The 22344-nt window shown below is 42.2% G+C and overlaps 1 protein-coding gene across 4 annotated transcripts in view; it reads left to right on the top strand.

Moving 5' to 3' along the window:
- The window catches only part of nos1 (nitric oxide synthase 1 (neuronal)), a gene marked incomplete at its 3' end in the record, with an annotated part of 42392 nt that extends 24656 nt beyond the window's left edge, over positions 1-17736 (top strand). The window contains exons 15-30 of one of the 4 annotated variants that reach the window (XM_079161399.1): positions 53-157; positions 240-298; positions 414-530; positions 1075-1137; positions 1399-1573; positions 2271-2409; positions 2853-2931; positions 3136-3329; positions 3886-4055; positions 5233-5443; positions 6639-6726; positions 7513-7634; positions 7914-8062; positions 8380-8574; positions 9284-9402; positions 17599-17736. In XM_079161399.1, the coding sequence (XP_079017525.1) occupies positions 53-157; positions 240-298; positions 414-530; positions 1075-1137; positions 1399-1573; positions 2271-2409; positions 2853-2931; positions 3136-3329; positions 3886-4055; positions 5233-5443; positions 6639-6726; positions 7513-7634; positions 7914-8062; positions 8380-8574; positions 9284-9402; positions 17599-17602 (1989 nt within the window). Of the gene's footprint in view, positions 1-52; positions 158-239; positions 299-413; positions 531-1074; positions 1138-1398; positions 1574-2270; positions 2410-2852; positions 2932-3135; positions 3330-3885; positions 4056-5232; positions 5444-6638; positions 6727-7512; positions 7635-7913; positions 8063-8379; positions 8575-9283; positions 9407-12274; positions 14653-16785; positions 16895-17598 lie in introns of those variants that run through there. The other 3 variants (XM_079161397.1, XM_079161396.1, XM_079161398.1) reach the window with 3 other exon arrangements.
- Between the last annotated feature and the right edge of the window lie 4608 nt (positions 17737-22344).

The raw sequence follows: 22344 nt of genomic DNA, 5'->3' as shown, positions 1-22344 counted from the left end.
ATGGGAGCTAAGATTCCCTCCGCCCGATGCTCTTTTTCTGTGATATCTGCAGGTCATGTCGATGGATGATTACGATGTGGTGGACCTGGAGCACGAGACGCTGGTGCTAATGGTGACCAGCACATTCGGCAATGGCGACCCACCAGAAAATGGAGAGGTATGTCGGAAGTGAACCACTCCAGTTTGATTAAGTTAATTACATGACAGATTACTGACGGCCTTTTCTCTGGCTACCGCAGAAATTTGGAGCTGCCTTAATGGAGATTCGCCACCCAACATCCAACACAGAAGACAGGAAGTGAGTTTAGACCCGCGACCGGCCTGCGTTTGTATTCCTGCATGTCAGTTCCCATCGTTACCCTTTGAGTTATGCGTGTATGCGTCTCATCTCTCTGCTTTCGCCTCTTGTCCAGGAGCTACAAGGTCCGTTTCAACAGCGTGTCCTCCTACTCTGACACTCGCAAGTCCTCCAGCGACGAGCCAGAGGTTAAGATTAACTTCGAGAGCACCGGACCGCTCGCTAATGTCAGGTAAACCAAACCGAACCAAAGAGACATAACATAACACTCTGGGATTACACTTCTGATGAATACTATGCTACATAACAAAAAATACTGTGATGATTTGCTGTTTAAAGGATCTCTGGACATCAAGATAAGATACAGGTGATACTGTATATGTCAATAACATTGAAGTCATCTTAGTCCTTGAACGGCTGCTGATATAATGGTTATACGGACCCTTGATGTCTGAAAAACATTCACTTTTCAAGTAAATTCAGTAAACCAAAACAACCTATTTACTAAATGACAAATTCAATACTTACCTGGATAAAATCAGGGTTGTTTGTGTCTTACACAACATTTTTGTCATTGCAAAGGGAAAAAGAAAAAAAGCCTCCACCGATAAAGTCTGCTGGACATGAATGAGATTCTTTCAATCATCTTAAATGCTGAAATCCTCTTAAATGTAACTTATATTTAATTTAAATCCTTATCCAGATTATTCGTTTACTATCTACATTAGTTCAATTTCCTTTGTTAAACATTTTTGGAATGACAAATCTTATTGCAGTGGAGAGTTTGCTGACCTGGTAAAGAAGAAGGGGCCACAAAAACTATCAAACAAAGAACTGAAGTGAGTCGAGCTCTTCGCAGCGAAGCCGCGAAATTATTACTTTTCAGAGCGCAGAAAAGTAACAATTTCCATCCACAAAAAACAGATAGTTCAAGAAAAATTGAACATGTCCGATTTTTGATGCTTTTTTTGGAGAGGGAAGAAGGGCCAAGCTGCTTACATGGACTCGGTGGCGGTGCTTTGCGAATATCTGTTTGTGTTTTGCATTGTTACCACGACCTGCCTTTTACACTGTCTCTTTCTTCGTGTGTGTGTTTTTAGGTTTTCAGTGTTTGGCCTTGGCTCCAGGGCCTACCCACACTTCTGCGCCTTTGCCCACGCTGTGGACACGCTGTTTGAAGAGCTTGGGGGGGAGCGCATCCTACGCATGGGGGAAGGAGATGAGCTGTGTGGCCAGGAGGAGTCATTCAGAACCTGGGCCAAGAAGGTTTTTAAGGTCTGTTTTGGCTCGCTTTAGTTCAATTTGTCGATCTAAACAGTGTGGTGTTCTTGGAATGGGCACACCGTTTTTTTTTGTTTTTTTAATGCTGCTTCTTTTGAAATTCAAAACACATCTGTTGCCTCCACACACGGCTCTTAATGCGGCGTAGGCCGAGCCGGCGACGAGCAACTGACAGTGCTAACAGCGATAGTGCTGACAGAGCGTTTACCTAAGTGGGGAACAGGAAGGGTGGGCGCTATGCTTGCGTGACGGTCAGGACGGCGTTATTAGCTGTAATGGCCGTATTGGCACAGTGGACAGCGGCAGCCTTGAGCTAGCCAGTGGGGCATGCTCACATGCACAAACATGCACAAACATGCACTAATTAGCACGCACAGCTCTGTTAACAAATCACAAAGAAGCATGAATTAACACACACAGAGGGAGAGCGACTTCATTCTCTACTCATGTAGACATTACTCCACTATATATTTACATAGAATCTGAACTTCATTGGCATGTTGGTTAATTGTCATGGCTTGGATTTGAGTTTTCTAGGCAACCACAACAACATGAATCAAACCAGAAGGGCCTCTCATCACTTGAGAGTTCAAGAGATCATTTTCCAAATCCTTGTGTTATTCCTGTGTGAAAGGGACACTTTGATTAACGGTCCTTGTTGTTTCCTGTGGCTCCTCTGTTGCATGTCTAGGCTGCCTGTGACGTGTTCTGTGTTGGCGATGATGTGAACATCGAGAAGGCCAACGACTCCTTGATCAGCAACGACCGCAGCTGGAAGAAGAGCAAGTTCCGCTTGATGTACACGGCCGAGGCCCCGGCCCTCATAGAAGGTAAATAATAACCCTGTGGGAGCGGAGTGGTGAGCTGTTGACGGTGTCTTGATCTTAAAGGGGAAAATAAGTGCTAATATGCACTGCAGCACAAAGTGTCAGTAATGTATCTGCAGAGGGGTGGTAAGGTCGTCGATGAAGAGCAGTGACTCATCCATTATATCACCTGGAACTAAGATGTGGTCATTTTGGGCAGTTTGTGGTGCTGTTGAACAGTAATGCGCTATACAGGGAGGTGTTTCTGTTATATAGCCTTCCCTCATTGATATACATGGGGTAGACAACGTAATAGCATCTGTAAGAAATCAAATATATCGGATCTTCCAAAATGTTAGATTGTTCCTTTTAATAAAATCCTATCTATAGATACATAGATTACCTTCGATCAGTCCCTAAATGCAGGAAATGTAGATGATGTAATTGTGTGTTCTGTCTGCCAATAGCATTCAACAGTGTTCACAAGAAGAAGGTTTACGGAGCAAAGATGCTAGAATCTCAAAACCTGCAAAGTCCCAAATCCAAGTACGTATGAAAGACACACGAAATAGGAAAATAATTAGTCGCATATTTGTCTGTTTTGGCCAACTTGTGAAATTATGTGTAATTGATCGAACTCACTCTTCTGGTGTCCAACTCCTTCATTCAGTTTACTGTGGTGTGTGAACTAAATGGAACAGACTGAAAAGTGTGCAGCGTTGTTCCCTAAATCTCTGATCTCTTTTTCAGTCGCTCCACCATATTTGTGCGTCTCCACACAAACGACCACGACAGGCTGAGCTACCAGCCCGGCGACCATCTGGGCATCTTCCCTGGCAACCACGAGGACCTTGTGACAGCTCTCATAGATAAACTGGAGGACGCTCCGCCTGTCAATCAAATTGTGAAAGTGGAGTTCCTGGAGGAGAGGAACACTGCCCTAGGTGGGTGACGCTATTAGCAACGCCACGCTACTTTAGGAATACGGTCGGCGTGCAACCAGGACGTCGGGATCAAAACATGAATATGAAACATTGTCTCTCGCCACAGCAGACAGCACGAAGTCACACTTTAGGGAGGTATCTACTGTATGCCCAGAAATGTTTCAGTGAAGATGCATATTGGTAAACAGTTGCGGTGACACTGGGTGACACAAGTGTGATTTTCACTGTGACTGTGAAGCGAGGTGTTTCTTCAACAGAGTATGTGAGCCTCATCAAACTTCACTTGATGCATAAAACCGTTGTTGGTAAAAACAAACGGCTGCTTGCTGCACCTGGGAATGAGGTTGATGAGTTTGCAGGCTTAAAAAGCTAAACGGAAAGCTAAAATAAGCTCCAAAGCTCTGTAGACTTGAGGGGAACTGTAGAGTTGGGTGAAGATTATCTGTGGATTTATTATTTACATGAGCTTTCCCTTTTCATGTTACACATAGTCTTTTGATCCACTGTTAATATAAAACAAGAATGAATGCAGCTTTAACCGACTTCCTTTCTGCAGGTGTCATCAGTAACTGGACACATGAGACTCGCATCCCTCCCTGCACCATCTACCAGGCCTTCCAGTACTTCCTGGATTTCACCACCCCACCGAGCCCTGTGCTACTGCAGCAGTTTGCCGCTCTGGCAACCAATGACAAACAGAAAAAGAAACTAGAGGTCCTCAGTAAGGTAAATTCATTTAGACTTTGGCGTTAACCACCAACACTGATTTTTTTTTAATTATCGAGCTGCTACAGTTCGTGACTAGACACATAAGGGATGTGCGTAGGTTATATCCAAAAATACGCTCTTTTACGTATGCAGCTGTTCTTTCACTTTTTATTAGAACACACAAAGCACAGTTCTATAAAAAGTCACCATGTGTTTAAGGCGCAACAATAACCAACACATTCATCATGTTTGCCATAGAAATATGTGCGATAGTTTTCTGTTTCTGAAAGCCGATTCGATGCACTTTGCACTGAAATATGTACAGCGGGAGTGAGCTGGCGCCAAATTAAAGCCGTTGATCGCTCTAACCCAGAGCCATTCCCCCTTGCAGTGCCTCCCACAATTCACTCTCCATTTTTGTCAATGTGTGGAAAAGGCTGGCTGAGTCCAAGCAGTGACTCATATGCTCATACATCGAATTATTGTCACCAAAGCAAGAGGAAAAGATGGAAGGCTTCTGAGTTCAGAAAAATAAACGGTAGATTCAGCACTGCAGACCATATTATATAATATCTATATACATGTTGAAATTTCACGCTCATTTCAGGTTTCTCTGACTTTCTAATCATCACCATCAACAGGCACAAGAGAATAAAAAATGTGTATTTAGTTTTATTTGTGTGTTCTTTGCTATGAAAGCAGGAATTGATTGAATTTGAATCACAACCTTATGAACAATGTCTCAAGTAAACCAACTATATCAATCCCTGAAAAGCCCCACGGGCCCATCTGTGCATCAAGGTTGAAAAGCTCAGGCCCCAAAGTACTATTGCATGTTAGGATTTTGCTAATTGTTCATGCAGCGCTTCAAACAGTGCTTTAGGCTCAGCATGGAACCCCACCAGGCTTCCTCATGGGCACTGTGTCGCTCGTTAGCAGCTTGAGAACAAAGCAAAAGTTGGTTTGGTTTTTTTTTTTAAAGTCTGGTAGCAGTGCTCTAAATTCATCACATCCAAATGTCAGTGATGACACACGAAAACAGTTGGGCAGTGAACGGAGAATGGCTCCGCTTGTGGCTGCCTCCTGCCCTCCGAGTCACAAGTGTTGGCAGATCTTACCAAGAGACAAATGAAATCCAATAAATATCCACCTGTATTTTTATCCCAACCTTGTCTCTCTCTGTGTGACATCACAGGGCTTGCAGGAGTATGAAGAGTGGAAGTGGTACAACAATCCGACAATGGTGGAGGTGCTGGAGGAGTTCCCCTCCATCCAGATGCCCTCCACTCTGCTGCTCACCCAGCTGCCCCTGCTGCAGCCCCGCTACTACTCCATCAGCTCCTCTCCAGACCTGCACCCAGCAGAGATCCACCTCACCGTCGCTGTGGTCTCTTACCGTGCCAGAAGTAAGGACCTACAAATCACTTAGGGGCTCTCTGGGCATTAGTTAATGTCTCTCCAAGGATCTTAGGGCTGTGTGGGTGTAGCTGCAGGTGCTTTGGTATTTTTCTGCCGACAGTGAGGATGAACTTTTATGCTCCCTTTTACGATTTTGAGGGTCGGAAATTGGTCTTTTTCTGTCACCGGCGCAGGGGCATTTTGTTCGTGTTCCGTCCTTTCTTGTGAACGTAATATCTCAGGAACGCCTGGAGTTTATTTCTTCAAATTTGGCTCAAACGTCCACTTGGATTCAGGCATGAACTGATTGAAATTTGGTGGCTAAAGGTGACATTTTGGATAGACTGCAACATGACTGGTTGGCAGAGGCCTTTCTTGACCTTTCAGAAAATAAACAAAATAAACTCATACCCTATGGTTTCCAGTAAAATGCATCTAGCAGTAAGTTATTACTCAGAAAGAACCAATGAGTGCAAACGCTGTGTGTATATATATCTTTTGCTTCGGTTCAGTTTGTGCCATGGATGAAAAAGGACTGTGCTGTGGCTCTTTCAAGGTTGCTGCAAAAGCTCGAGAAGTCAAATGACTCAGCCTCTCATGAGAACCCTCCGATGGCTAAAAAAAAATTGATCGCAAGTTATCTCGGAGAGCCAGTCTGCTTCATAGGGCAACCAGACCACGACTGTAATTACAAGAAACGTAGATTCAGAAACACCTCAGGGAGATTCAATATCTGCAAACTGATTCTATTTAGAGATATGGACACAGACACAAATGACTTGAAACACTGCAGGTATACCAGTCTGTCTGAGAGTATATAAAATGATTTTGCTACTAGTGTTTCAATTGAAGTGTTTGTGCATTGTACATCACAAGGCTCTTATATCTCTAAACTTTGTAATTAGCATCTATACGCTCAGCCTGTCAAGTAGTCAGCAAACATTACCAGTTGGTAACGCTACTATTTTCTCTCGCACTTGTAATGTGTCCCAGTGCAAACATATTACTATGATTGTAAAGGCAACGGTTGAATTACTGTAATTTTCCTTTAGAGAGAGAGGGGTGGGGGGAGAGAGAGAGAGAGAGACACGGCCCTAGCCTTGGAAAATGTGTTAGGGCCACTATTCTCCTGTTAGTTTGTGCACTCAAAGAGAGTGGGAGGCGAAGAGAAAACGGTAAAGTGGTAATAATCCTCCCTTTCAGATGGAGAGGGACCTATCCACCATGGAGTGTGTTCGTCGTGGCTCAACAGGATAGAGAAGGGGGAGATGGTGCCGTGTTTTGTCCGGGGGTAAATATCACAATGTTTAAAACGTCATGTGGCAAGAAGGTTTGACATCTTGGGGAAATAAGCTAAACTGCTTTCTACCACTCTAATGTCTGCATGCTAAATATGAAGCTACCACCGGCAGCTGGCTAGCTTAGCTTTTAGTTTTCATGCGGAAGTGTTCTAAGGTTTAAGCGAAGATGTTTGTGTTTGGAAAGTAGTGAGCATATGATTTCTGAGACTTAGAACTGCACAAGAAGCGTGAGTGTTTATCAGGTGTTTTGATATAGTTTTGCTGCCCCAATCTAGTAATTCATCAAGGATTTACTTTTTTAATCATTTTAAATCTTCGTTCACCGTGGAGGCATGCAAGAAAAACGTTTTCTTCAAGAATCCAAGGTAACACAAATGGTCGTTTTGTGGATTAAATATTCCTTTAATCTAAACAAAAACCTAAAAGGGAATTATGGCTCCAGCTATTACTCAGTTGGGACCAGTAATTATTATAGAGAATATTCCCACATAACCTCATTAAAACAGCGATTTATCATTTTTACACTAAACAAACAAAACATAATGTGTTGATTAGTGAGCTTTAGCTAAACCAAGTTAGCCAGCTGCAGGCTGTTTAGCCTCATATTGTGCATACAGACACAAAAGCGTTAAACATCTTCTCAATATAACTTTTGGCAAAAAAGCGTATTTCCAAAAATGTCAAAATACGTCTTTGAATTAAAATGACTTTGTGGTCACTTTAAGGAAATTTTTACTTTTTTAATTAATATTTTCTTGTCTATTGCCATGCTTTAGTGCAGCATCATTCCACCTTCCCAAAGACAACCAAGCACCTTGTATCCTGGTGGGACCAGGAACAGGTATCGCCCCATTCAGAAGCTTCTGGGAACAGAGACTATATGACCTGGAACACAACGGTTGGTTGTTGTTTTATTTCCTTATAGATGTATTTATTACTACTTTATATCAAGACGCTTTGCAGTGGATTTTCACTGCTGAACATGAACCTGCAGAGAGAATGATTATAATAATATCCAGGACAAGCTGATAAATGTACTCTTACAGTTAAACTGCTGTCATATGCACCTCTGAGTAAGAATGGAATTCGGAGATTAAAGTGACACGCAAAACGGCAGACTGTCACTTCTACAATCACCATTTAGAGCAACAAAGCAACTCCGCCTGTCACCTTTTAGGAATCAAGTCGTGCCCCATGATCCTGGTGTTTGGTTGTCGGCAGTCTGAGATGGACCACATCTACAAGGAGGAGACCATGCAGGCCAAGAACAAAGAAGTGTTCAAGGAGCTCTACACGGCCTATTCCAGAGAACCCGACAAACCAAAGGTACGAGCGCTAAGCTGTCCATAGCTGTGGGTGAGTCAGCTTGTCACACCTCTCTTTTGTCTGCTGTGTCGGTTTGAAATACAATCAGAGGAGAGAAATGTCAGAATACAAACCGCTGTGGTAATTTCTGTTCTGAACAAAAAGAACAAAGTATTTTATGTATCCAACAGTCTTGCAGTTTTCCAATTCTACTTTATTTTACTTTCCCTTTCTGTCACTGGTCTCCTGGCTGTTTTTCCACGTTGTTTCCTCTCCTACCTTTCTCACACTTGAGTTCTTCATGCACACTCATCATTCCTCCTCTGCCTCTCTGTCAGAAATATGTACAGGATGTACTGCGCGAGCAGCTGTCGGAGATGGTGTACCACTGCCTGAGGGAGGAGGGGGGACACATCTACGTGTGTGGGGATGTAACCATGGCCGGGGACGTTCTCAAGACCATCCAGCACATCATCAAGCAGCAGGCCAACATGACGCACGAGGATGCCGGCTTCTTCATCAGCAAGCTGCGGGTAAGAGAGAGGGAAACATGATGGTCACCTTTTTAAAAACCCCCACTAAACAGCTTGGAGTGATGGTAGTGTCAGGAAAGAGGGGATCATGAGCTTTGAAAATAGTGAATATGAAGTGCTGTCCACCGTTGCAGAGGTGCCCTTTTGAGCAAAGCAATCAACACCCAGTTGAACAAGTGAAGTTCTACAGGGCGGCTTCTTCCCATGAATGTATGGAGCTGCTGAAAAACAGAAGGCGTGTTGAGTCACTATTTCCTGTGAAAAACAAGGTTAAAAAAAAAAACCACCCCCACTGGCTTATTTTTCATTTGTGAACTCAAGGGTAAAAAGGCTATAAAAAAAAGAACGACACGTGTCACCAAGCCAACTATATTCGCACACTTACCTGTGTCGAATACAAATGGACTGGAGAGTCGTTTTTCAGTACTGTTCAGTGAATCCGTTAAATGCAACGACTGCAGGCATGAAAACAGTCAGTTTACCTCTGTTCATCTACAATTGTTTTATCATAATGTAAAGTAAATCGGAAACGTTGACAAAAGATTCTAAACACTATCTAGTAAGATCTCCACAGTGAACAAAGAAATCGTGGACTCTGTTATTAAGATTTGACTGAATTCAGTTATTTCTTTGTGTCATTCACTGTTAGACAATATCCTTCTCATATTGTGATCCCCTTCTCTCTCTCTCACCATTCCACCGCATCCAGGATGAGAACCGCTACCATGAGGACATCTTTGGGGTCACCCTGCGCACCTATGAGGTCACCAACCGGCTTCGTTCAGAGTCCATAGCCTACATTGAGGAGAGCAAAAAGGATTCAGATGAGTAAGTTGTTTGCATCTTTTTTCTGGCATTTTTTATTTTCCTGAAGGTCATTTAAAAAAAGGTTATTCCTAATGTCAATATTGATGTGCAATAATCTAAGTAGATTAGTGATTTTACAAAGTATTTTACTACAAATCATAAAATTGTGCTGTATCATTAAAGAGTGAGTATCTGCAGATGGGGACCATGAGCGCCAATATTACAAGCATATTGCGTCCATTACTATCACCCACGTTAGCTTTGGGCCAATAGAACCTCAGACATGATTGTGACACATCATTCATCAATCTGTCACTTCACTCGGGGCACACTGAGCGCGTGTTTCTGTTTTGTTTATCACCAACAGGTCTTCAGTATTTTGGCTGAAAAGTTTTAGAATGCAAATGAGGCATCAACATCAATTTCTATTACAATTCTCCCATTAGTTCTTGTGTTGTATTGCCATGAATTATGGGTCATGTTATCATTTTATAGGGTGGCGGTGCTAGATACGTAGAAGTCACCTCAGCCACCAGAATTAATAGGAAGAGCATAAAGTTTGACCTAACCGTGCAACATTTATAATTTTAGTGTTTTAGGAGACAGAGCTGCTTTTGGTCCAATGCGTTTATGGGCTTCATTTTCTTTTTCTTTTTTAGTTTAATGTAACATGATTATTTTAAGATTCAAGCTGTGAATTAAAGCTCTTCACGAGTATCCAAACGGCAACTTGGTCATTTAAGTTTGAGAACGCAGGCCTACCTTCAAGTAGCTGTACTAGCTTAACTCATTTTGTAAGCTGCTTTAGGTAACCTGTTGACTGTGAGTCATGAAGGTCCCATATTAGTGAGATGTCTTTTTCGATTGTGAAGCAGGTCTACGTGATATATAAATACTGTGAGTGTCAAAAAAAGCTCAGTCCACGGATCAATGCACGCAGACCGTATTCAGAAACTCTACCATTTTAAATTCCAGATTAAATGAGAAAATGCCTTTCCAACCCTTTTAGATCACATCCCATCATCTATTAATGAGCTAACTTCAAATCACATTCATGAGACAATTTGTCTAATCACAGCTGGTTATTACCCCCTTAACCTCTTCCCAAGGTCCTAGACATTCAATACTGATACCCATCACACCGCAATGACAGCTTTAGTGCGGATAGAGCCCACTCCCAAGGCTCTAGGACCTTTCTATCAACCCTAGTCCCCAGCCCAACGCAATGGGATTTGTCTAATTTCAGATTAGATTTGAGAGGAAATGGTGCATAGTTACAAAATCATTTCACAGCAGGTTAATAGCAGACCACCTCAAGGTCTCACTCAGAGAGTACCAGGACATTCTGATGTAGCATTTCAAAATTAGAGCCCTCAAAATCTCATTAAACAATATATGCAAAACATTTACAAAAAATTATTTCTTTGTATTTTATACGAAAATCTATTTTTTTCCCTGTAAAAGAAAATAAGGAGTGTGCTTACACAAGCTAGTACTAACTAATTTAAACCAGTGATATCAATCTGCAACTTTTAGTGAAGGCAGGTGTGAGTGTGTGTGTGTGTGTGTGTGTGTGTGTGTGTGTGTGTGTGTGTGGATCAGCGGCCCTCTGAAGCTCCTTATTGTGCTACATTCTAGGCTCGCCCACTTTTAAGCAGCCCAATCAAATGTGAAAGCTTTAACATCTGCTAAAATACAGCTAAAATATTCCTTTTTCACTGGGGAATACGTCACAATACAGAGGCTAAAGATGCTCTAACTTCTGTTTCACTGGCCGTCAGGACATCCATAAAGTTGCGTAGCTGACACACAACAGCAGGTACACGGCTACAGTGACACTCTGAAGACGGCGACAGAGCAGATGCGGAAGACTGGAAACGCTGACCATAAAGAGCAGACTGGTCTTTTTTGGGTGGGGGTCTTAAAGAGACAGGTGTCAAAACGGGGCGTTTCCGACGGAGGGGGAGTACAGGTATATTCAGATAGACAGTACGAGAAAAAGTGTTTTTTGAACATTGAAGCATGTAAATAGGTTCTAATAGAAACCAAAAAATACAAACATGAACCTGAAAATGAACATACGTATGTGTCCTTTAAAAAAGAAAAATAACCAACATTCATTTATTCCTTCCTTCATTCATACATAATTTATTTCCTCCTTCCTCGGTTCATTGTTAGTCTCCTTGTGTCGGAGTGGATTTTATGAGGCATGGTAATGTCTAGTCTGTACACACAACACATACAACTAGGATCACTCACTTGACTCGTCTGCAACAGCTCTGAACTGCGTGGGATGCTAAAGATCTATGATGTGTTTTCTTATTTATTCATCCTTTCTTTTTTTTTACCAGCCAGCTGGCTAGCTCATATTTTAGAGAAGGCACAGCCCATTTAGATTTATCTCAGCCAGTGATATTACAAGAGCAGCTCTATCTCAGAGAGACATTTTTATAAGTAACTCTAATCTGCAACCTGTAGTTGTTGGTGACGCCGACGTGTTATATCGCCCCTCGTTTCAGATGAAAACAGAGTGGGTAACCATAGGAACCCGTGGAGAAGAGCCTTTAAACTAACAGGATTAGAGTGAAAGCAAGTGGGTCTGTTCCATTTCTGTTTTTGTTTCCGTCGTCAATTGTGCACATTCAAGATTAGACACTTCATATACCCTTGCTACGAGAGCAAAACAAGGGCCCTACATATCCACTATGGCTCATTAAGCACCAACATAATGCATCACAGACGATGGCTCCTGCGTGGATTGTCACTTGAATTTCACATTTGGCCATCAAAGCCCCTGTTCGCTGGATGAGTAATGACTGTAACATCTCTATTTCCATGTCTCTGTTGCTCCCTCTGTCCGTCTTTCTGTCTCTCCTTCTGTCTTCGCTCTCAGGGTTTTCTGCTCGTAGGTCTGTGAATCGGGGGGGGGGCTTTCTGAACAACGACCACTCTGGAGGGACACAGCAACGCTGGTTAAAAAATACTGTGCCAATTTTTGTACTGTAAAAAAAAAAAGTGTTTCTTTCTTTTTTTTTTTTTTTATACCACTTTATTGTTTCTGTTCGGCTCCGCGATTTCGTCTGTAGCAAGTTGGAAATGTTCTGTTCTCTCGTTGATGATACTTCCAAAAATTATAAATTGATCATTTCGATTCATAATGTGTGCACCTAGTGTAATGACCTGCCTCATTGTGAATGCATGACCAAGACGAGAATATACTCAAGAAATATATAATATACTGTGTGTTATTGTTACAGTGAAAAGGCTTTCATTGAGGTTTTATATTGACGAGGAAAAGTGTGTCATTGATGGCAAACTCAGACATTTCTGAAGTATGAATTAAGTCGACTTTATGTTTCAGAAAAGAATCGGGGCTGGTTGAATATATCCGGGCTGTACATTTTTTTTAATCATCAAAAGCTGTAGTTTCCAGGAAAGTTCAAAGGGGAAACATAATTGAAAGATGTACAGGCATGCGAAAAGAACAACTGAAAGACAGATTTTCTGCACGCAAATTTGCCGCGTTGACAGGTCGCCCTGAATTATGAAAACCGTGATTCTGTCACAGCCTGAACTAACATATTATCTATCGCTTCACTGGCAGTTCATCAAAATGCATACGCCTCTGTGCCAGCTCTCTTTGTAGTGGCCTGGCCGTACTCTCCCTTACATCATAATGTTGTCATGTGTCCCAGCTGGTGCTTGCCCAACTCACAGCAGCTGGGTAGGAATGTGCAGGGCAGCCATTGAGGAAGAAGTCTGGACCAGAGTCGGTACATATTTAAATAAACTCTTAAGTAATGACAAATATAATAACTTTAAACTTCCTCGTGGCGCTCGGATTTTAATATATCTTAGTATTGATGTGTTGACTAAACGGAGGGAAATTCAATGTGTCAAATCATATAATCATTGTGGAGGGACATTGTTTTGAAAAACGTTTTTTTGCTGAGAGTTAGAGCCGATTAGCCGGCATTCAGACTGAAAAAGTGTTGCATTGTTGGGGGGCATGTTTCAGTCTGAATGCAGCCTTAGCTTAGCATAAAAACTAGAAAAAGAGGGAAATGCAACGATATCTCCCTACTAATGAAATTGAAATTTATTGTAGTCATTATATAGAATATATATGCGTACTGAATATTAACACGTTATATCTCATTTGTTTAAGCCGCACACAAACCAAAGTGCAAAAAACGCTCCGTCTTTCTTTAATTAGTGAGCTGTAGAGGTGCTGGTAGGAAGATTTAGTTATAATTTGATAGAGCCAAGCTAACCGTTTCCCCCTCTTCCAGTCTTTATGCTAAGCTAAGCTAAGCTAGGGCTTGGCTTTAGCGTCATACCATACAAGCGATAGCGCTATCGATCATCTCATCTTATTCTGGTCAAACTATTCCTTTATAAATGACATATCTCTGTTACGAAACACGAAGTGACGCAAAATAAAAAAAATCGCCTTTAGCACCCTGTGCTGCCCAGATCTCACCTGACAGCTATTGAGCTTTTAAAATTTGCATTTATCAGCGTCATAACTCCTCTGCCACTTGCCTTACATTAACTCCTCTGCCTACACTCAGCACGTTCATTCTTTCTTGTGTCTGCATGATTGTGCGCAACCCCACGGCTCACGCACCACCCTCTCACTGTGACCTGACACCTGCTCAGTAGCATCAGCATGCATGCGTGTTTGCGCGCACACGCATGTCCGTGTGCCATAGAAATCATCATAAAGTGTGCGCCACTCTCTATATGCGTGGGTGTAAAACATGCATGTGCTCAGGTGTACGTTTCTCTACATGATTACTCTGCTTGTCGTCTGTTACCTTGTCAAACTGGTCAGATTTTAAAATAAGCATGAATTCGTTGCTCTGTGAGTCACACAAGCCTGAAAATGTAGTCTTACAGATGGTGTTTTGGTAACAGGAAACTGCCCACGTGGCAATTTTAGTTTTTGATCTCGGCAGTTCAGCTCTATCGTAATAAGTTGCAGTGAAGTTTTTCATTCAGGGACGAGAGGCAGTCGCTGTGGTCATTTGATGCTTTCCAATGAGTCAGGGTTGTAATTTGAGTATATTGTGCAGGGGGCCATGCTGTTTATTGATCACCCCCTCTGCAGTAACCTGTGTCTTCTGAGTCCTGTTTGTTTCCCTTTCTCTGTCTTTGATTCAAAATTAAAGATAACTGTTAGCATGATTAACGGATCTCAATGTGATTTTCAAACGTTCTTCACAGCTGCCGAGAATATATATATATATTTATTTATTTATTTTTTGGGGGGGGGGGGGGGTTGTTTTGTTTCTTTCTGAATCAACTATTTTTACTGCTGGGGGAGAAATGGGTGATTCCCAATGCCCCCCTGTTGTTCATTCTGGATGAATGTCGCCACTGTATAATTTGCCAAAACAAGATTTAGTTTAATTGGAATGAGAGCGATCAAGAAAACGTTTGTGATGTAAAATGTGCAGAAGGAAAGCAATTGATACAAGACATAGCTTCTATATATAGCTTCTATAGATATATATTCAAAGACAAAGTATACGATATAAAAGAATACCACTTCGATCTTTTCTAAGAATGTATTTTGATTATGTAAATGAGCACTATGATTCTGCTTGATTTAAAAAGAACAAAAAAAGGCCTGTTCTACGGCGTCTCTCATATCCTTTAGGTATGGGGATAAAACAGCAGCGCATTATATACACGCATGGTGATCTTCTTCCTGTTCATATTTCAAACAGCTCTATTTACCAGCACTGTGTCAGTCAGTGAGACTGTATTGTGAGGTTGTCCGGCCTTTCTCACAGGGCTTTGGATGGTAAAAAAAAAACATTCTTGAAGGAGTTTCTTTTTCTGTGTTTGCATATCGCTGCTGCTATGAACAACTCTGATCCGATCAGCCTCTGCTATAATGACCTTTGTTGTAATTGATTGAGGATATTCCATTTTAATGCATCAACTGCAAGGACTTTGCATTTACTTACAAATAAAGAGAAACATTTACAGAATATGTCAACACATTTGCTTGGTTTTGTTGTTCTTGTTTGTATAAGAAAGGAGCCTGAAAGGTTTATTCCTGCAGCGGGGCTTGTTTAAGGTCCAAGCGTGTTTCAAGTTTTAAGGTCAGATTTCGATGTTGATAAAAAGTTTTCTTTTTAAATCCCCCCTGACAAACACGGTTGCGGCAAACAAACCATTTGCTAACCCTCCCCCTTCCTGCCTCTATAAGTGTCTGTTGTCTAGTCGGCACTCTCAGCGCCATGGAGACGTGTCAACATACCAAGACATCCAAACTTTACACAAGGACTCTGATTGGTGATCTGCTATCGGGGAGAGAAGCAGCGGCCTTTCTAATGAACCCAAAGAGTTTGACCCTCCCATTGAGCAAGATAGGTTGCATGAACACATACCTGCTGCTCAACTGCAGTGCAGTGATTTTCCCATCAGAACGCCACATTTTCGTCTGAAAGCAAAGCAACACATTTGTAAAAGGCAGGAAAGTATATTTTGCTCAGCATCACCATTACTCAGCGTCACAGTCCCGGTGCATGGGAAGAAGTTGGCCATGGACACGCTGCTGCCTTCTGTGCTGGAGGACGATGACGCAGAAAGTGAGAAGCTGCAGCTGGGAGAGGTAGGAAGCTGACCGTCCGGCCAAGTTCTGCAAACGCTTGAGCAAGGGAAGTGTGAACAACCAGGTAGGCAGCTGGAGCCTTGTTGGACTCGTCGGGCAGATTTTCGATTTTCATGAAGTCTGACATTGATTAAGACGTAGGAGAGGGACTGGGTGAGAATCCAAAGTATGCTCTTGACCTGCAAGAGTATATTAAGAGACATGAAGACATAACACCATCTCTAGACACATCTCAGCACTTTCCTTGAGAAAGGGAAAAAAAAGTCAAAAGACCTATTTTCTTTTCATAGATCGCTCTTTGGACCTGTGTACGTGCATTTATTAAATAGAGGGGACTCGGTGTCACCCTGAAAGTCTTTCCTCAATTACTCTTTTATAGTCTAATCACAGGGCTACACGCTCTACAGTAAGTGTCAGGAATACATCGTGAAAGCAGTCCTGAAAATAACAATAAATGGCATTGCCGACTGAGAAATGAAGAGAACATAGAAGGCCATAGGCCTAGAAATAAAGGGGAGTGAGAGACGGAAAAAGCTGCAGAAAGAGGTTAAAGTGAGGTGTGAAGAAAGGAGTAGGAGGGAAAGTAAGCAGTTACAAAGACCGGGAGGACGGAGGGATGCGAGCTCAAAGAGACACATTGATGGACTCGCTTGTCCAACGTGTAGGTATCTGTTTTATTCTCCTGATAGCAAATCCATCCGATCTCCTCGCTCCGGCTGCCAGCAACCGCCAGCTTTGAGGAGTCACGATGTCTTACTTTCTCATTCTCCATCCAGCGAAGAGTGAGCCGGACAGGGGTCGATGTGCGTGGGCCAAAGGACCAACGCTCGAGTCCTGACGGGAATGTGCTAGACGGAGGTGAAAGCGAGGGTGAAGAGGAGGAGGAGGAGGAGGAGGAGGAGGAGGAGGAGGAGGAAGAGAATGAAGAGGAGGAGCTCGGAGGAGAAGAGCGTGTGATCTCTGATGAGGACTACGACACAGACTTGGAGCTCGGAGGTAAAAAGGAGAGATAAGAAAAGGGTGGGGAAGTTATCACATTTTACAACAAAGGATGTGATGTTCCCTCTTATGTTTGAAATTGAACCAGTTGATTCTGTTATTTTCTGCCTGAAATAATATTCCATACCAGGCTCCAGCAGTGTTTTTTTATTTTTATTTGTAGTACTTTGACATTGAATCCTAATTTGATCTCGATCAGAACATGCATACAGGAGCCCTCCTGTCGCCCCCATGTGTTAATCTTTTCCCTCTTCTGGCTTTCCATCTTCTCAACCGCTAAGCGATTTCAGAAAGAAAAAACAAAAAACAGTAACTCCTACGTACGCCTGCCCACACATGTGAAGCCCTGTTCTGCATCTTAATGATTTCGTCCAGGTCTTTTGTGTCGTGCTTCCTTTTCACCAGAAGTGAAAACCATCTGGTATGAATGAGCTCACCACCCGACGGGGTGAATTCAGCCACGAGGGAGTTTTCAATATCACACTCAAAAGGTCCTCCTCCGGGGGGGGAGATTGGCCACATCTCTCCTTTTACAAAGATGTATTGATAGCGAACAATTCAGACAGCGATTGTCTTTATTCATATTGCAGATGAGGAGGAGGCGTGTGACCCCACGGGGCAGACGTGCTACATGGAGGCGTGTGAAGCGTTACAGGTGGCGCCTGTCTCCTACTTCCTGCAGCACATGCAAAACAGCGAGCTGTCCATGATGCATCGTGGTCTGGGGCCTCAGGTACTTTAATCAAAATGACTAGAGGGTGAGGATTGGGGGAGTGTTATGTATTTGTTCTTTTTGCTGAAGGGAGGGTATAGTCTGACTTTTGGGGGAGAGCAGGGGAGGGTCTTTATTTATTTATCTATTTTCACTCCAAATGTATATTTCATTATTGATTCATTCTATAATTATAATATAAGAATATAAGAATCCAGGTACGGGAAAAAAAACGATTTCATTGTCCATCAGCTGAGCTGCTCTCTGTGGCCAGTTCAGTCATTCAGTAGCAATAGCAGTTTATTGTCACTCACTGTCACCACTCTAATGCCGTCACATTTGTGTCAGTGAAAATGCACAAAAAACTATACACGATCTGCTCAGTGCCGCACAACAGAAAGATAAAGTTAGCAACTGAACACACTGAACTGCTCCTTCAATTACAATTGTAAGGAAGCATATGTTTGTGCCGGATACGCATTGTTTGTTATGTTGTTGAAGTTCTGGATGTAAGTTAAATTGAGTCAATGTTGACTTTTAGTTCCATGCGGCACACAGCAAGTCCTGTGTTGACCCACCCACCCACTCTGACCTCCTTACGCGCTTCTCCCCGCCAACCAAGATTAGAAGCATATTTGTCACAAACAAATGCAATCTGGGAGAAAATACGTTTCCCCTGAAACGTAATTGGCAATTTAGTTCCACTATGTGACCTCAATTTTTAAGAGATCAGGTTGACTTTTGCCAGGTGGCGAGAAACCTGACTCCAAAAATAATTATAAAGTTGCTCTGTAACTGTTGGATTTGTAAAATAGGCAAGTGTCTGATAAATTCACCTTATCACTCAGGTGATTACGTGCCAATATTGTGCTCACATGTTGTTTCTGCTGCCCCCAAGTGGCCCCCCGCTTCACCTGGGCGAAGGTATTCCAATACAACCTGCCTTCTTGAAAAAGATCTACAAATATTTGAACTTTCGCTCTCTCTCTCTCTCTCCCTTTAACACTGTTTCAGACCAGCCCAGACCTATACGTTCAGTGAATGACTCATTAATTCAAAGTCACATCCCCCTCCAAGGGACTGCACTGATCATGATAAAGTCTGGGGTGCACTGTGTCAAATGCAATGCAGCCGAGCTTCAAGGAGTTTTCAGCCTTTTTTCTTTTCTCCATGAAATAGATCATGCATGTACATATCTTTGCAGTACACTTTACATATAAAATTGCATAAGTCGAGTCCGTTATAGATCTTGGCAGTACACATTCAAGTGGAGAGACATTCACCCCTTTGAAGAGAGGTAACGCTGCTGGCGTTGATTTGGACTCGGTGAGAGCTCATTAGGCTAATCTGAATTTTAATTTAGCTCTGGGAGCAACGTTCTTATTTTTTATCCTAAATGACGGCTAATGCGTTTCACCTTGTGACCAACGTCAATATTGTGTGTACATGTTTTAGCTCTCATACAACCCAGAATATATATACACACACACACACACACACACACACACACACACACACACACACACACACACACACACACACACATACATACGGATCTACAAAGACATAATCGAAGGTTCCAAATCCATTACTACATGTGGAATTGAACTAACGGATCTTACTAAGTGCATGTGTGCTTTATTTACTTTTTACCACATACTCTTGAAAAACTAAAAATTATTTTATTTTTACATTTAAACCCTATATAGCTTCATTTTAGCCCACAATTCAATTACAACTATCTGTCAATTTCACAATGAATCAGTGTAGAATCGCTCTGTGGATGTCCATCTCTGACTGAGCGAAGACTACATCTTCTGCAAATGTGAAAATGGATTGCCCGGAGCTCTTAGCAACCACAGCGTGACGTTTTTACAGGCTTCCACTAGTCCATAACGCTGCAAATGAAAGTTGGTAAAGTAAATCCATTCCTTAACAAGCCATTTCCCGAGGTTTCAGCTTCAGTAAAATCATTCAGACAGATAAAATTGGGTTTTGAATAAGTCTTCTCCTGTCAATCACGGGGAGTAAAAGTAAAGTAACAAAGTGCAGCTGCCAAAGGTTATTTGTATAATGTCTTGCAGATTGATGGGCTTCTCACGTCTTGGCAGGCATTTAAACACACTATATTCTCTTGCTTTCCTTCTTTTTCTGAAGATCAAGTTAACATAAGGCTTCATGCAGCCAACTTTCTCATTAGCCATGCTAGAAACTATATTTTTCATGTTCTGCGAGCTTCATTTCTGACCCACGCCTCCACACAGCTCCCTTCTGCTTCATTTGTCTCACGCAGGTTTAATATCCCCCTCCCTCTCTCCCTCTCTCTCTCTCTCTCTCCCTCTCCCTCTCTCTCTCGCTCGCTCTCTGCCCACCTGCATCAGTGCATCTACTCTTTTTAACTGGAATACAGATAAGAAAATATACTGCGGTGAACAAAACAGAAGAAATTCACTTTGGTTGTGTGTTTGCAGGGCACCAAAGCACTGGCAGTTCCCCTGGTAACCAACACTTCAATACTCAGGCTGAACCTGCGAGATAATTGGATGGAAGGAATGGGCGGAGCTGCTATAGCCGAGATGTTAAAAGAAAATTGTTACATTACAGGTGGGTTTTACTGCAGCTCTCAAGCATGCACACATTTTCTCTTCCTTTTCCCTCACTCCGTTTCACTTTTTGCTCGCAAAAGTGCCCTCCCCACTCCCACTCGCACGCCACTCTCACCCCAATTATATGTCATATATATCTGGGTTCTAATTTAATATTAGTGCAGTTCAGGGAAGCAATGGAGGGATCTATGGAGAATGACTCCTGTGAGTCATGCAGGCTTTAAACTGCCTTTGTCACGCACCACTGTTCAACTTTTAAGGGTAATCCAATTTTTTGAATATGATACAGTATAACAGATTATTCGCCGACGTGTATTTTAGCTGATGCTGCAGCAGACATTAGCCGACACAGCATTTTAACGGAAGCCTATTTTTCAAATGAATAGATAAACAAAAATGAAAACTCTGAAAAGTTAGAGATGAGTCGTCATTAGTTTTGCAAAAACCATAACATTGGACAAAACAAAAAGTTCCGACCAGATGATGGTGCTTTATGAAAAGCTTTTGAACCACTCAGATGTAGGATGAAGTGCTGTGTATCTCTTCCCATAGGGCATTTCCTCAAAAAAGGGAAAATAGCATGTGAGAATTATATGATTACAAATATTCATTATTCATTAATTTTCATTAATCAGTAAAACTTTCTTTTTTTTTTACTCGACTGCACTTCTGGACTCTCTTCGTGATGGGAAACACATCAGCTTCTCCTGCCACAAATTGTTCATTTAACCGGCCTTTTTTCTCCAAAAAACTTCTGTGTTAATCCCAGAAGTGGATTTATCCAACAACAATCTTGGGGATTATGGGGCCAGAGCCGTCGCCAGAATGCTTAAGGAGAACAGCAGCCTGGTGAGCCTCAATCTGTCAGGAAACAACTTCACAGACCGGTCGGCTGAGCACCTCGGCCCGGCACTGATTGCCAACTCCAAGCTACAGCACCTCGACCTCAGCCACAACGCTCTGGGAGAGCGCGCAGGTAGCAAAGCAATTAGTTAGATATAGTAACGGTCACATATTTTCTGTGAGGCCTTACCCTTTCAAAGTATGAAACAGTACCCCTGGCTACCATTTTTATTAAGTTGATATAAAAGATTTACTCTGGAGATACATATTTTCACATATTTGGCATTAGCAGCACCAGATAACTGAACTAAAGAACCCAGAAATTAGAGATGTGAGTAATGAGATGATTTATCGCCAATTTTACTCTAAATGGCGCCATCATTTTCTAAATGATCATCATGCTGTAATGACAAAGACTTGAAATTAGCGATTGAGGTCATAAACTCATCTTCACAATGTTTACCAAGGTAATAAATCAAGTGAGAAGTAGGGTCATTCTCTCATATACTTCTATACAATGAGACTTATTTTTGTAACCAGAGGAGTCGCCCCTTGATGGCCATTAGAGAGAATGCACGTTGAGGGCACTTTTACATTGGCTTCACTTCTCAGTGCTCAAGGTTTCCGGCTGTTGCCTCCAAAAGGCTGTCAACCTGGAGACAGCTGAGTCAGCGGCTAGCAGCTAACAGCGCTGACAGCGCTAAAAGTGTTTACTTGAGGGGGAACCGGAGGGTGGGGACAGCGTTATTAGCAATAACCGCACTATGAGCGTAGTGCAGAGCGGCAACCATTAGTTTACTGGTGGGGCACAACAGAGATACTCACATGCACGCATGGACGGCCCGGCTATGTCAACAAAGCACATTTTACATTGCAATTCGTTGTTTGCTGCTATATTAATGCTCTGAATTTCAAATTTAGCACCATTCAACTTCAGACTGTTAACAAATTTGGAAGCACGTTATTGTCTAAAATAAAATTGTCTGCTGCAGCATTACGATTTCCATGAATTTCCCTTAGAGCACAAACATATTGGGACAGATAGTAAGTAGTTGCTAAAAGCAGCTGTGTAAGTGAATGCAAAGTTATCTTTTCTGCCATAATAAATGATAAATGATGATAAATGAATATGCAATAAAGCCCTCTAAAACTGAGCAAATACTATTATGAGTGCA

The sequence above is a fragment of the Pholis gunnellus genome (assembly GCF_910591455.1).
Source record: "Pholis gunnellus genome assembly, chromosome: 6".
Lineage (NCBI taxonomy): Eukaryota > Metazoa > Chordata > Actinopteri > Perciformes > Pholidae > Pholis > Pholis gunnellus.
This window is presented reverse-complemented; position numbering and strand designations above follow the sequence as displayed.